We start from the raw sequence: 16,685 nt of genomic DNA on the forward strand, positions 1-16,685 counted from the left end.
GAAGGCAAAGAGAGGCTGCGTCTGCTCTTCAACAGGAACACTGAAAAAAGCAGAACTTAATTCAATAACAGAAAATAAAGTATGTTCACATGGAATTGAGATGAGAATTGAGGCACAACAGGTGCCACAGGGATGATGATGTCATTTATTTTCCTCAAATCTTGTGTGAAGCGCCAGGAACCATCCGGTTTAGGGACAGGATTAACAAGAGTGTTGTATGAACTTACACATAGTTTGACTACCCCCTGTTGTAGAAGAGATTGTAAAACTCCACCCATGCCCTGCAATTTAGCTGCAAACAAAGGATATTGTTTAACAAACACATTGTCTAAATGTTTTAACTTAGCCTCATAGGGTGTACACTGCACAAGACCCACGTCATTCTTATGATCAGCCCATAATGAGGGCGGTAAAGCATCTAATAAGATGGGGATAGCATTTTTATGTGGTAGAGACAAAACAATCATTAAACATCAGATAAATGTGACAGTGGAGCAGACTCAGGAACAGAAACGACAAGTTTAGAGCCAGAGAAGCTAATAGAAACGTGTAGCCTGCTCATGAGTTTCCTCCCCAAAAAGATTAAAAGGACACTCTGACATATAAACAAATCGGTGAAATCAGTTTCTTTTGTGACCCCTTCTATTCCCACAGAGCTAACAGATCCCCCTGAAAGAGGACCCTCATATTGCTTCCCCATTACTGTCATTGTAGCTCCTGGATCAAAGATTAAATTTCAAAAATCAGTATTCAGTATATCTCTGGAAAATTGTCCGTAGTGTGTGTGTGTGTGTGTGTGTGTGTGAGTGAATGAGATTGTGTGTGCCCTGTGATGGGATGGCACTCCGTCCAGGGTGTATCCTGCCTTGATGCCCGATGACACCTGAGATAGGCACAGGTTCCCCGTGACCCGAGAAGTTCGGATAAGCGGTAGAAAATGAATGAATGAATGAAGTATTCAGTATAAAATCAGAAGTAACTAATAAACAGGGTGTATTTTCCAGTGTATTATTGGTAAGCAAATTTCACTTCAGTTTTCTAGAAATTATGAGAAAAAAATAGCTGGGTGTGCGTAGCTTAAGGGGCAAGCATTTTTTTCACACAGGGCCATGTAGGTTTGGATTATGTGTGTGTGTGTGTGTGTGTGTGTGTGTGTGTGTGTGTGTGTGTGTGTGTGTGTGTGTGTGTGTGTGTGTGTGTGTGGGTGTGTGTGTGAATATCCCATTCTTTTATCATTTGTTTTATAGATTTGGCAGCAGACCAAGCTGATTATTAGACAAAAATTTATTTAGAAAAATGCGGCCTTGGGCTTTCGAGCCACATGCACCAAATTCGGATATGTCGTAGAACCTGGTCTGAAGTTTGTTGCTCTTATTTTTCTAAGCGATCGAAATTCCGGCGTTCCCGGTACGGAAGCTCAAAGTGGCCTTTTTTCCCATAGACTTCGGCCAGGTTCTTTAGGACCTTACTCCGGACCAAATTTTTATTACGGAGTTCTGACGGAATTTTCGGTTTTCCTGTAGTCGATGGTTGAACATCCCATAGACTTGAATAGGGAATTCCGAAAAGTCCTCTAAGCTCTCACACACACAATACATCCAACATTAAGAATTGCATGTACTGTTCTATGCAGTATAATAAGTAGAATCCCATAATGACTGCAGTATTGACATGAAATGTCCAAACCCTCAGTAGCCACTTTTTGCCAAAAGTATTGGCACCCCACCGGGTATTCTGGTGACATCAATCGACACCACGTGAAAATTAAACATTTGCACAACAGGGACATGTGACATATCAAAACACTCAGCACAATGAGGTGAACTGCCCCACGGGTATTCTGGTCACGTCACGTGATGTCACGTGTAGCCCCGCCCCCAAAACAAGCGAAATTGAAAATTTGCACAACATGGACATGTGAAATATCAAAACACTGTGCACAGTGAGGGGAACTGCCCCACGGGTAATCTGGTCACGTCACATGACGTCAAGTGAGGTCACGTGACATCATGTGAAAATTAAAAATTTGCACAACATGGACATGTGACATATCAAAACACTCAGCACAATGAGGGGAACTGCCCCATGGGTATTATGGTCACGTCACATGATGTCACGTGAGGTCACGTGAAAATTAATAATTTGCACAACATGGACATGTGACATATCAAAACACTCAGCACAATGAGGTGAACTACCTCACGGGTATTCGGATCACGTCACACGCTCATGTCCACTCACCTCCAAAAGTATTGGCACACTAGCGGTCAAGTAGCTTTCACAATCTTTCTGTCCACTCGCCTCCAAAATTCACCGGCCTTTGCGAATACTTGCACCGTCAAAGACAACATCAAAGTTTGTCGCGACAAATTTTACAAATCTAGTTAATAATTAATCTGTGTCTCAGAAACTTTTGATGACAAATTGGCACGGAAAAAGGTTTCTGTAACAGTTACACTGGATTGTTTCTCCAACAAACAAAACTTTGTGTATTATAGAACATAAAAAATCTGTCTTGTCATTGTCTTCTCTATTGCACTCAATAGAAGCTCTATAGGCTTTAGATCACAAAAAAGTCTTAGATATAAGTTTTATTTTCCAATGTATTTGGATACACAGTCTGTTTGTTCTGCAAAAACAGTTGTAGCATCATTTAACAATGTAACTCAAAAAAAACTCATCTATCAGGGTACTTTAAATTACACATATGAACATGGCTGGATCTTTTTGTTACTACATTTGTGTTGGTCAGGTTGTGTTTTATTGATGAAATGTGATTTTTTAAACCAGGATAATGATCTAATGCAGACCAGACGCTTTTTGATAGAACATTCGTAAACCCTGATCAACAGCGTACAGAGCTTCTGTCTAATGCAGTACAGAAGACATTGTAGATTTTTGATGCTTTATTATAAACAGAATGAAAGTTTTGTAGGTTGGAGAAAAATTCCACTGTATCTGTTACAGAAAACATGAAGGTTAAGTGACACAAAGGAACGTTCACTAAATGTTAAACCTCATCATTGATCTTTCTTACAGTTTAAGGAAATTATCCACTGAGGGGTGAAAAGCTTGTGAAATCTGATTAACAACTAACAGCGTGGACACACAAACACACACACTTGTTCCTTGGAAGTGTGATGTAAGACTCAGCACCACCCTTTTTATTTGGTATAAATAAGAGAGCACGAAGCTTCTGTCTCATAAACAAACTTGCATCCTTCACAAGACGTCTTTTAAAGAAGACATTTCTTGCTACCTGCTTCATCAGTTCCTTGTAAGTGTGCAGTTTATTCTTAATGACATTATGTAGGTTATTAACTGTGTATGTAGATTACTGTGTATGTAGATTATAGTATTACAGCATTATAGTTACTGTATATGATAATGTTTACCTCATATTCTGAAAGCTTAATTCTGATCATTTTCTATTACAGTGTGGTTTGTCAGTGCGTTAATCATTAATAAATAAAATGTGTTAGTACTGGTAAAGTAAATTGGTGTGGCATAAGAGACATAAAGCTCTGTAGGACTCCACTTTATCACATTAAACCATTAATACTGATTTATGAAATTTCAGCATTAAATTCTCACAAGACGTCCATAACTCGACTCTGTACATGATGATGTCAATAAAATCTTAGGGTCTCAGACTTCTGAATTACGCCAGTTAACATCCAATTCTGTGTTTATTAAAAAAAACAAGTCTGTTGATCCCAAAGTTAAATGTTAGTGATGGTGTAACATAGGGACACAGAGTAAGGTTCTTTACAGTAAAAGTTAACATGAGGAGAGGAAACACCCTTTAAACACCACATATCAAAGACAGAAAGAAAACATTTAAAGACTTGGCAAATACATAAATGCAAGACAGCATCATACATGATAAAGCTTTCCACAATAACACAACTCAGAACTTACACATGTCTAAAGTTTCACACTGACATGCTAGCACATGTGTTTTTCTATGGTGCTAACAGGAAGTGGGTGACGTAATCAAAGAGATTATTAGAACAAAGAGGATGGCATTTTTTTGTAAAACATTAATCTGGCCATTAGCGTACAAAAAGTCATCTAATAATACAGTTGTTTAATGAAGCTTAATGAGCTGAATCAGCAAATAATATCAGCAGTAGCTCATGCTTCAGGCATTTTATTATCTTAACTTCAATTCATCTTAAACATGCCTATTTATCAGAACAACTATTTTCATCGATCTTAAATGTTTGTGTTTTTAAGGTTAAGAACAAGATGTACAGTATTGTTGGAGTTGGTGGAAAGGGAGGAGAACCTTTCAATTTAAATGGCCTGCAAAATCGATCCTTGTTGAAAAAGATTCAGGTTTGGGAAGGTGATTCTCAGATAAAAGCCGTGATGGTGGTTCTTGCTGATAACCGTTCAGCACAGTTTGGTATTCCTGTTGGGGAACTGCAAGAGTTTACCTTTAAAAATGATGAGATATTCGACTCCCTTTCACTTTCGCCAAATCAAGATGGTACACATCTGGGTGCCATCAAATTCAAGACAAGTACTGGGAAGCAGTTCTTTGCAAGTATGAAAAGTGGTAAGCTGCAGCCAAAAGTACCAGTTGATGTTGTCTCTGGAAAATGCATTGGAATCCAAGGACGTGCTTTATCTGGCATTGATCGCTTCGGCTTCATGATGCTCAACGAGTGATACCAATGTGGTGTATCCCACAATTTCTATAGTCTCACCCAAAGTGACTAATCACCTAAATCTCATATATGAAATCATTTGAATCAGTAATGTTTGTGTTTGAGGTTAGCTTAGTTTGATTGTTTTTCATATTAGCTTTTCATTAATCATGATTTGTTGGTTGATTTTTTCCCCCAAACCTGTTGACTAATAAAAAAGGTGATTTGATTTATTTTGCTGTTTCAGACAATTTATTCTGCTAGTCTACCAGTAGTACAAGACTAAGACACAGTTTAGTTTAATGAAACATTCTTTACAAATAATTCTGAGTAATAAACAAAACATCTCATTTGGTGAATTTTAGTTCTAGTTCGACATTAGCTTTGTGTAACAATTTGGTTCTTTTCTTTTGACATTTTCAGATTATAATCTGTTATAATTTTCATCAATACCATCAGTCTCAATTGAAACTAAGCTTCTGACTTGTTTTTAACATAATTATGTATTATTCTAGATTCTTCCTGAGCACTACCCAGTCTTTTCAGTAAAATTCAATTCAATTCAATTCAATTCAAGTTTATTTGTATAGCGCTTTTTACAATAGACATTGTCTCAAAGCAGCTTTACAGAACATAAACACAGAGCAGAAGGTAAACATAATTAATGATAAAGGAATTAACGAATAATAAAAGAAATAAGAATTAACAGAATAAAAATTCTAGATTATTATTAGTTGTATATAGTTCACAGTGTGTATGTATTTATTCCCCTATGAGCAAGTCTGAGGTGACTCAGGCAGCAGTGGCAAGGAAAAACTCTCTTAAATTGGTAAAGGAAGAAACCTTGAGAGGAACCGGACTCAAGGGGGAACCTCATCCTCATATGGGTGACACTGGGGGTGTGATTGTAATATACAGTCAGTTAAATGTTTTATTGGTGTAAGGTTCAAGGACTTCTGATCTCCTGAGTACCACAGAGTCTAACTGGAGATGTCTCAGGATTGGTAGAGTCGGCCTCGGCTCAGTGGACATCCAAAGGCTTCGTCCCACAGAGGACGTTGGGAGCTGGTACAGTGTCTGGATGCCTCAGGATGGGTACAAAGAGAGAAGCAGTGGAAAGAGATTAACATATCTGGTGTTCATAAAAATGTGCCGGTCTGATGTACTGGTGCATGATATTATGGGATGTATTATGTGTACGCCTGACTAAAGAGATGAGTTTTTAATCTACGTTTAAACTGGGAAAGTATGTCTGAGCCCCGAACACTATCAGGAAGACTATTCCAAAGTTTGGGAGCTAAATAAGAAAACGCTCTACCACCTTTAGTAGACTTAGATATTCTGGAAACTACCAGAAGTCCTGAGTTTTGTGATCTCAGAGAGCGTGAAGGATTGTAACGTGTTAGAAGACTAGTTAGATACATGGGAGCTAAACCATTAAGAGCCTTGTACGTAAGTAGCAGCAGTTTGTAGTCAATTCTAAACTTAACAGGTAGCCAGTGTAGAGATGATAAAATTGGGGTTTTATGGTCATACTTTCTTGTCCTAGTGAGAACTCTGGTAGCTGCATTTTGGACTAACTGTAACCTATTTATTAAAGATGCAGGACAACCACCTAGTAATGCATTACAATAGTCCAGTCTAGAGGTCATGAATGCATGAACTAGCTTCTCAGCATCAGATACAGACAGGCTGTTTCTCAGCTTGGCAATGTTTCTAAGGTGGAAGAACGCTGTTTTGGTAGTATGAGCGATATGATTTTTAAAAGACAAGTTACTGTCTAATATAACACCGAGGTCTTTCACTCTCGAGCTACTGGTAACAGTACATCCCTCTAAATGGGAGTTAAGTTGTGAGAGTTTCTGTGCACTGGTTTTTGGACCTATGAGTAGTATTTCTGTCTTATCGGAGTTTAACAATAGAAAGTTGCAGCTCATCCAGTCTTTTATCTCTCTAAGGCACTGAGTTAATTTGGACACTGTGGCTATTTCATCTGGTTTTGATGAGATATATAACTGTGTGTCATCAGCATAACAATGGAAACTAATCCCATGTCTTCTAATAATGTTCCCTAATGGAAGCATGTATATAGAGAAAAGCAGAGGTCCTAGAACTGATCCTTGAGGGACCCCATAATTAACTGGTAGTAAACTGGAGGATTCACCATTTAATTCTACAAAATGGTATCGGTCAGACAGGTAGGATCTAAACCAGCTTAAAGTCTGACCATGAATACCTGTGTAATATTGTAAGCGATCTAGAAGAATGTTGTGGTCTATAGTGTCGAATGCAGCACTAAGGTCAAGTAGAACTAATAGTGACATACAGTCTTGGTCCGAAGCTAAGAACAAGTCGTTTGTAACTTTAACAAGTGCAGTTTCTGTGCTATGATGGGGCCTGAAACCTGACTGAAACTCTTCAAGGATGTTGCTCTCCTGTAAGAAGGAGCTGAGTTGAACTGACACAACCTTTTCAAGTATTTTAGACATAAACGGAAGGTGTGAGATAGGTCTGTAATTTGATAGTTCATTAGGATCTAAGTTAGGTTTTTTGATGAGTGGCCTAATAACTGCCAACTTAAAAGACTTCGGGATGTAACCTAAAGATAACGAGGAGTTAATGATATTAAGAAGAGGCTCACCAGCTTTATGTAACACTTCTTTCAGTAGTTTAGTTGGGATGGGGTCTAGTGAACATGTTGTTGATTTAGCTGTAGTAATAAGTTTATCTAACTCTTCCTGTCCTGTACTTGTAAAGCTGTGTAAAGCCTTAGGTGAGATTGTGTCACTGGTTGCTCTGATATGTTGAGCGTCACCTATTTTATTCCTGATACTTTCAATTTTATCAGTGAAGAATCTCATAAAGTCCTCACTACTGAAATGTGATGGAATAGTGTGTTCAGATTTCTGATTTTTTGTTAAACTAGCCACTGTGCTAAATATAAACCTGGGATTGTTCTGGTTATTTTCTATGAGTTTGCTCAGGTGCTCAGCCCTAGCAGCTTTTAGAGCCTGTCTGTAGCTGGACATACTGTCCTTATACGCAATTCTAAACACCTCTAATTTAGTTTTTCTCCATTTCCGTTCGAGGATTATTTCAAATTACCTTAAAATGTCAGAACATCTAAGAAACCACAATGAAGTGATTTATTATTTAATCCACATTTCTTTCTCCCACAGAAACTTTTCATAACATCTTGGAAGGGAATCCTAGTTTCCATAACTGTTTTGATTTCTTCTCCATTGCATCCCAAGAAAGCTCTACAGACTTTAGATAAGGGCTCTTGGAACGTTCTACCAAAAAGTGTCTGCAGTGGATGTAGTAATAAATAGTTTCTGGAGCAAAATGTTCTGCCCTATGAAAGAGACCAAGCTTTCTGGCACTGGGCAGAACATTTCGCTCCAGAAGCTATTTGTTACTACATCCTACTGAATCGTATTGAAAATCTTTGGAAAAAGCTGAAGCATGTGATCTGATCATCTGATCAACAGACATGTTTGTAATAACCAAAGAAGTTAACTGGCATAATTCAGAACTCTGAATTTTATTTTATTTATTTTATTAAATTTCAAAAATCAGTATTCAGTATATCTCTGGAAAATTGTCCGTAGTGTGTGTGTGAGTGTGAGTGAATGAGAGTGTGTGCCCTGTGATGGGTTGGCACTCCGTCCAGGGTGTATTCTGCCTTGATGCCTGATGACGCCTGAGATAGGCACAGGTTCCCCGTGACCCGAGAAGTTCAGATAAGCGGTAGAAAATGAATGAATGAATGAAGTATTCAGTATAAAATCAGAAGTAACTAATAAACAGGGTGTATTTTCCAGTGTATTATTGGTAAGCAAATTTCACTTCAGTTTTCTAGAAATTATGAGAAAAAAATAGCTGGGTGTGCGACTGAAACCCAGTCATAACCCTAGGTTAAGGGGCAAGCATTCTTTTCACACAGGGCCATGTAGGTTTGGATTGTGTGTGTGTGTGTGTGTGTGTGTGTGTGTGTGTGTGTGTGTGTGTGTGTGTGTGTGTGTGTGTGTGTGTGTGTGTGTGTAAATATCCCATTCTTTTATCATTTGTTTTATAGATTTGGCAGCATACCAAGCTGATTACGGTTTATCACGCAGTTCATAGGGATTCCTTTAATATGTTCCTCTATGTGTCATGTGTTACCATCATCATTATCATCCCCACTCTGTTGTCTGTTCAGTTGATAAAACACATTTAATTATGTTGGCTTTGTAGATTTTGGCATTCTGATTTCTGTTATAAGATTATTATTATTATTATTATTATTATTATTATTATTATTATTATTATTATTATTATTATTATTAGACACAAATTTATTTAAAAAAATGTGGCCTAGGGCTTTCGAGCCACATGCACCAAATTCGGATATGTCGTAGACCCTGGTCTGAAGTTTTTTGCTCCTATTTTTCTAAGCGATCGGAATTCCGGCATTCCGGGTATGGAAGCTCAAAGTGGCCTTTTTTCCCATAGACTTCCATTATAAACTTTTGAGGTTTATAACTCAGCAAGTTTTCGAGCGATTTACACCGAACTCGGCCAGGTTCTTTAGGACCTTACTCTGGACGAAATTTTAATTCCGGAGTTCCCGACGGAATTTTCGGTTTTCTCGTATTTGACGGTCGAACGGCCCATAGACTTGAATAGGGAATTCTGAAAAGTTCTCTAAGCTCTCACACACACAATACATCCAACATTAAGAATTGCATGTACTGTTCTATGCAGTATAATAAGTAGAATCCCATAATGACTGCAGTATTAACATGAAATGTCCAAACCCTCAGTAGCCACTTTTTGCCAAAAGTATTGACACCACGTGACGGCACGTGTAGCCCCTCCCCCAAAAGAAGCGAAATCAACAATTTGCACAACATGGACATGTGACATATCAAAACACTTAGCACAATGAGGGGAACTGCCATACGGGTATTCTGGTGACGTCACGTGATGTCACGTGAGGTTAAGTGAAAATTAAAAAATTGCACAACATGGACATGTGACATATCAAAACTTTCAGCACAATAAGGGGAACTGCCCCACAGGTCATATGGTCACGTCACACGCTCATGTCTGCTCACCTACAAAAGTATTGGCACCCTAGCTGTCCAGTAGCTTTCACAATCTTTCTGTCCACTCGCCTCCAAAATGCGCCGGCCTTTGCGAATACTTGCACCTTCAAAGCCAACATCAAAGTTTGTCGCGACGAACTTTACAAATCTAGTTAATGTCTTCTATTACTAAACTGTGTGTGTGTGTGTGTGTGTATGTGTGTGTGTGTGTGTGTGTCTGTGTGTGTGTGTGTGATCACACTGTTAGTAGGAATTACACTGTTAGTAGGAGAATCTTTTTTCCGCTAGGGGTTAATACCCATAAACTGTCCGAACACTCAATAATTAATCTGTGTCTCAGAAACTTTTGATGACAAATTGGCATGGAATAAAGGTTTCTGTAACAGTTACGCTGGATTGTTTCTCCAACAAACAAAACTTTGTCTGTGTATTATAGAACATCAAAAATCTGTCTTGTCATTGTCTTCTCTATTGCACTCAATAGAAGCTCTATAGGCTTTAGATCCCAAAAAAGTCTTAGATATAAGTTTTATTTTCCAATGTATTTGGATACACAGTCTGTTTGTTCTGCAAAAACAGTTGTAGCAGCATTTAAAAATGTAAAGATGTAGGAGTCTGATGGCAAACTCATCTATCAGGGTACTTTAAATTACACATATGAACATGGCTGGATCTTTTTGTTACTACATTGGTGTTGGTCAGGTTGTGTTTTATTGATGAAATGTGATTTTTTAAACCAGGATAATGATCTAATGCAGACCGGACGCTTTTTGATAGAACATTCGCAAAACCCTAATCTAAAGCCTACAGAGCTTCTATCTAATGCAGTAGAGAAGACATTGTAGATTTTTGATGCTTTATTATAAACAGAATGAAAATTTTGTAGGTTGGAGAAAAATTCCACTGTATCTGTTACAGAAAACATGAAGGTTAAGTGACACAAAGGAATGTTCACTAAATGGTAAACCCATCATTGATCTTTCTTACAGTTTAAGGAAATTAACCACTGAGGGGTGAAAAGCTTGTGAAATCTGATTTCCAACTAACAGCATGGACACACAAACACACACACACTTGTTCCTTGGAAGTGTGGTGTAAGACTCAGCACCACCCTTTTTATTTGGTATAAGTACGAGAGCACGAAGCTTCTGTCTCATCCACAAACTTGCATCCTTCACAAGACGTCTTTTAAAGAAGACATTTCTTGCTACCTGCTTCATCAGTTCCTTGTAAGTGTGCAGTTTATTCTTGATGACATTATGTAGGTTATTAACTGTGTTTGTAGATTACTGTGTATGTAGATTATAGTATTACAGCATTATAGTTACTGTATATGATAATGTTTAACTCATATTATGAAAGCTTAATTCTGATCATTTTCTATTACAGTGTGGTTTGTCAGTGCATTAATCATTAATAAATAAAATGTGTTAGTACTGGTAAAGTAAATTGGTGTGGCATAAGAGACATAAAGCTCTGTAGGACTCCACTTTATCACATTACACCTTGTTTATTAGTTACTTCTGATGTCTGAATACTGATTTTATAAATTTAATAAAATAAAATAAAATTCAGAGTTCTGAATTATGCCAGTTAAAACCCTCTTCTTTGGTGATTAACTGTCTGTTGATCAGATGATCAGATCACATGTTTCAGCTTTTTCCAACAATGTTCAGCAGGATTAAGTAGGATGTAGTAACAAATAGCTTCTGGAGCGAAATGTACTGTATGTGTTAATGCCATTTTCTGTTGTGCGAAATCCTCATTGGGTGTGAACACATTAACTGAACAATGTTAACATGACCGACTTTTTTTCATGTCAGTGAAATCCGCTTGGGTTTTATTATAGCAATGGGGTTAAACATGGTTTATTCATGTCAGTTAACTTCAGTTAAAGGAAACTTTTTTGTAAAGAATAAACATGTATAAATATAAATAATGAATGATTTTTATCAAACTCTATGCACTGGTTATTAACAAGCATAAAGTCACCTGATAAAATCAATTTAAAAAAAGAGAAACAACATACAATGATACAAATGGTTGATAAAGATTTATGAGCTGAAGCAGTAAATAAAATCAGCAGTAGCTGATGCTTCCCTTTATTTAATCTTAACCAAAATATTTTTCATTTTATCAGATTTATTCCTGAGACATCTTTGTTTTTTTTGTTTTTTTGGCTCAAGAAGAACAGGATGTCATACCTGGCAAATATTGTTGAAGTTGGAGGTTTGGGAGAAAATGCTTTTGCTTTTAATGGCACTGAAGATGGAAGCACGCTGAAAACGATCCAGGTTTGGGAAAGTGACTACAAGATAAAAGCCATGAAGGTGTGGCTTACTGATGGCCAGTCCAAGCAGTTTGGTGATCCTGCTGGGAATCTGAAAGAGTTTACATTTGAAGATGGAGAGCATTTCACCTCCCTTTCACTTTGGGCAAATAAAGATGGTACACGTCTGGGTGCAATCAAATTCAAGACAAGTCACTCCCTAGAGTTCTATGCAAAATCGGCAAAAGGAGGTCTAAAAAAAGAAGTTCCAGTTGATGTCGCTTCTGGGATCTGCATGGGGATCCAAGGACATTTCGGGTCTGATATTGATTGCGTAGGATTCATATTCATCAACACTGTCAAGTCTGCTCAGCTTACCGATGTTGTGTATCCCACCATTCTTGATGTGATACCCAAAGTGGCAAACTCTTCTGTAACTCAAGAATACAAAATTGAGACCTCCAAAAAAATCATCCAAAAATCCTCCTGGTCTGTTAAGGGAAAATTGGAAATCACATTCAGCCTGGAAGTAAATGCAGGAATCCCATTTCTGGCAGAGGGGAAATCAAGATATGGATTAACCATTGGTGTTGAAGGTACATATGCTTCAGAGACCAGTACAGAGAAAATGGAGCTCTTCTCATTTCCTGTTAAAGTTCCTGCAGGTAAAACCGTGGATGTGCACATCACACTTGGCCAAGCTACAGTTGATCTCCCATTCACTGGCATCATCAAGATTACCTGCTATAATGGTAGCGCGCTGGAGATTGAAACCCATGGAACCTACAAGGGTGTCGCTTACTCTGATTGAAAAGTGGTTGTGAATGAATCAAAGAAAATGATTGATGTAGTCTTACAAGCTTTCGATTAAATTATATAAATATTTTAACTACAAAATGTGTACTCATATTAGACAATGTTTAATAATCGATGTTACAGATGTTATCTGAAACATCGATTATCTGTAATATCAGGGGATCGCCTGATGTTACAGGCGATCCCCTTACAGTAACAATGCAGGTTTGTTAAGGTATTTTTTTTTTTTTGCATTAAAAAAAGTACTAATTGAATAAATGCAAGATACATACGGACCCTTTACCAGAAAGACTTACAGTGCACCTTTAAGTGTTTAAAACAAATTACATAGTGCCTTAACCATAATACACATTGTGGATTTAACAAAGTGAACACAGATGCCCTTGAGCAAGGCACCGAACCCCCCAACTGCTCCCCGGGCGCTGCAGCATAAATGGCTGCCCACTGCTCCGGGTGTGTGTTCACTGCTGTGTGTGTGCACTTTGGATGGGTTAAACGCAGAGAACAAATTCTGAGTATGTGTCACCATACTTAGCCATACTTTCACTTTCACTTTCAGAAATAGTCCATTTAGGCTTAACGCCACTCGTGGTAGTAGAGTTCCTGTATCAGGGACTCGAGGGTTCAAGTTGAGAGGATGCTTGGAGTTTTTATTCTGTACTTTGGTTCCCTTTCCCTTTTATTGAGAAAAATCACCTGTAGAATAAAAGCATATGTCTGTCTGTCTGTATGTGTGTGTGTTTGTGTCGTCTGTGTATGTATGCATGTACGTGTGTGTCTCTGTGTGTGTATGCATGTGTGTCTGTCTGTACTGTATGTACATATGTGTGTGTCAATGCATGAATTCAATTCAATTCAATTCAAGTTTATTTGTATAGCGCATTTTACAATTGACATTGTCTCAAAGCAGCTTTACAGAACATAAAGGAAGAACAAATGGTTAATATAAAGAATAATATAAAGATTATTAAGATTAATATTAGATAGATTTAGTTCACAATCTGTATGTATTTATCCTCAAAGAGCAAGTCTGAGGTGACTCAGGCAGCAGTGGCAAGGAAAAACTCCCTTAGACGGTAAAGGAAGAAACCTCGAGAGGAATCAGACTCAAAGGGGAACCCATCCTCATATGGGTGACACTGGAGGGTGTGATTATAAATATACAGTCAAACAAATGTTGTATAGATGCAAAAGATGCGCGCTATGAAATTCAAAATTAGGCAGACTCAGTGCACAATGAGAGAGAACAGAGAGGCACTGTTTGGTTGTTTAGCCTGTGATAATGATACAATTCTCAATTTTGTATTTTATTTTATTTAATTTTTTTTTTGAAAATAAATAGAAAACAATTAAGCTAAGTATTACATTAAAACTGAAAGACTAAAAGAAACATAAAGCATACAATGATTATGGTTGGGACTGAACAGAAGTGTTACTTTGCACAGGCCTTGATAATTTTAATTGCTTATACACATAGGCTATAAATACAGTATGCTACAAATAAATCATAAAGCGATGTTAGTGAAGGCACCATCCGGTTGTTTAGCCTGTGATAATGACACAATGCTCAAATTATTACTATTATTTTATCAATAGGCCTATGTAGAAAACCAGCAGGCTAAGTATTACATTAAGATTTAAAAACTAAAAGAACTATCAGAAGTATTACTTTGCATATCACTCACTCACTCATTTTCTACCGCTTATCCGAACTACCTCAGGTCACGGGGAGCCTATGCCTATCTCAGGCGTCATCGGGCATCGAGGCAGGATACACCCTGTACGGAGTCCCAACCCATCGCGGGGCACACACACACACTCTCATTCACTCACGCATTCACACACTACGGACTTTTTTTCCAGAGATGCCAATCAACCTACCATGCATGTCTTTGGACTGGGGAAGGAATCCGGAGTACCCGTAGGAAACCCCCGAGGCACGGGGAGAACATGCAAACTCCACACACACAAGGCGGAGGCGGAAATCGAACCCCGACCGTGCCCCCATAATTTGAATTTATTACACACATACACGCACACAGTAGGCTACAATATTCTACAAATAGCCTTAATTATAAAAACAATATTATTATAATTGCAGCCATATTTTTATTTTTATATAGATAGGCAACCTCTCAGGTTCACAATTATTTCTTTTGTGAAAAAAATATTTTATAAAAAGAATTATTAGCTCAATTTGCATTGTTTCATCAATCATGCTAAAATTAGCCTGCAGCATAAACTTGTAAAGTGACATACCTGACTTGCATGTCAAATTAACAAAATTGTTGTGTTATAAATATTACAGTATTTCTCTGTTTTTGATACCAATACTTTGTAATTTTAACAAATAATTTTGATTATAATCACATATTGTTATTGTAAACATAACAAAATATTATGTTTAATAGTTTACAGTAAATTAAACTAAACAAAAGATGTTTTTGGGCTTACAATCCTTTTCTGTAAGTATTTTACATCGTTTTTCTGTAAATTTCACGGTCATTTTTTACAGTGAAGGTATCAGTTAGTACTGTTAGTATAGTTACTGTATATGATAATGTTTATTATGAAAGCTATATCTGATCTCTCAATAATCTAGCTCCCAAATATTTATCTGACATGATTGTTTTGTACAATCCTTCAAGATCACTTAGATCCGAAAATGGTAAACTTTTGCTGGTACCACGATCCCGTCTGCAACGCAGGGGAGACCGAGCTTTCACAGTAGCAGGCCCTAAGCTGTGGAATAGCTTGCCAACAACAATTAGAACTGCTTCTACATTTGCAGAATTTAAGTTAAAAACACACCTATTTTCCTGTGCTTTTAATTTTTATTAATTTGTATGTGTTCTTTTATATTTATGTTCATTCTTTTTCCTTTTCTGTTATCTCTATGTACAGCACTTTGGCCAGCTCAGGCGGATATAAATAAAATTGTGCTTTATAAATAAAATTTAATTTTCTATTACAGTGTGGTTTGTCAGTGCGTTAATCATTAATAAATAAAATGTGTTAGTACAGGTAAAGTAAATTGGTGTATTATAAGAGACATAAAGCTCTGTAGGACTCCACTTTATTACATTACACCTTGTGTATTAGTTACTTCTGATGTCTGAATACTGAATTATGAAATTTAGTAGTAGCGGTTTAGCAGTAGCTGATGCTTTGCTTTATTTAATCTTATACAAAACTCTTAGCCATGTTTTTTTATCAGAAGAATTCTTTTTCATTTTATCAGGTTAAAAAGCAAGACAGAGCACACGAAGACAATACAAAGCTGACACAAAGGCGAGGATTCCGCGCTGCCAAAGGACTTTTTTGAGTAATACATAAAACATCTAAATTCACGTTTTTTAATATTTAGTTTGACTGTAGCTTTGTGTAACAATTTGATTATTTTTCCTTTTACATTTTCAGAAGATTAATAAATCAATAATCGATAAAATGAGTCTTAATTGAAACTAAGCTTCTGACTCATTTTTTTCCATAATGATGTATTATTCTAGATTCTTCCTGAGCACTACCACTAAACAGTTTTCTAGTTTTAAAACCTTTGAAAGATCTTTTTGTACTCCCAGTTTTAAACTAATTAATGTTATTATTTTGACTTAAGTAAATTTGTTCTATACTTCTACACTTTCTCCACTATAATTATTATCTATTCTTTTAGACTTTGTCCACTTTGGCCATAACATCTACTACATAACACACTGTTCAATAACGTACTCATGTCAATATTTGTGACACATGTTACTGGTAGCTACAGTCCTTAACTCTATCCAAGTTCTCTGTAGATGTTTAATATACAGTACAGGACACATGGACATCACAGCCATGTGTACAGTATGTCCC

At 37.1% G+C, this 16,685-nt stretch overlaps 2 protein-coding genes and 1 long non-coding RNA gene across 3 annotated transcripts in view; all 3 read left to right on the forward strand.

Moving 5' to 3' along the window:
* The window catches only part of LOC113651616 (aerolysin-like protein), a 382,868-nt gene that overhangs the window by 49,779 nt on the left and 316,404 nt on the right, over positions 1–16,685 (forward strand). The gene's annotated exons all lie outside the window — the stretch shown is intronic.
* Positions 3,053–4,889, forward strand: LOC113637497. Its single transcript, XR_003439386.2, has 2 exons — positions 3,053–3,277; positions 4,240–4,889. It is a non-coding gene; the product is annotated as an uncharacterized LOC113637497 (long non-coding RNA).
* On the forward strand, positions 10,894–12,907 carry LOC113637494 (aerolysin-like protein). Its single transcript, XM_047800510.1, has 2 exons — positions 10,894–10,974; positions 11,886–12,907. The coding sequence occupies exon 2, from the start codon at positions 11,941–11,943 to the stop codon at positions 12,823–12,825; it is 885 nt and encodes a 294-aa protein (XP_047656466.1). The 5' UTR covers positions 10,894–10,974; positions 11,886–11,940; the 3' UTR covers positions 12,826–12,907.

Source organism: Tachysurus fulvidraco, chromosome 15, assembly GCF_022655615.1.
Source record: "Tachysurus fulvidraco isolate hzauxx_2018 chromosome 15, HZAU_PFXX_2.0, whole genome shotgun sequence".
Taxonomy (NCBI): Eukaryota; Metazoa; Chordata; class Actinopteri; order Siluriformes; family Bagridae; genus Tachysurus; species Tachysurus fulvidraco.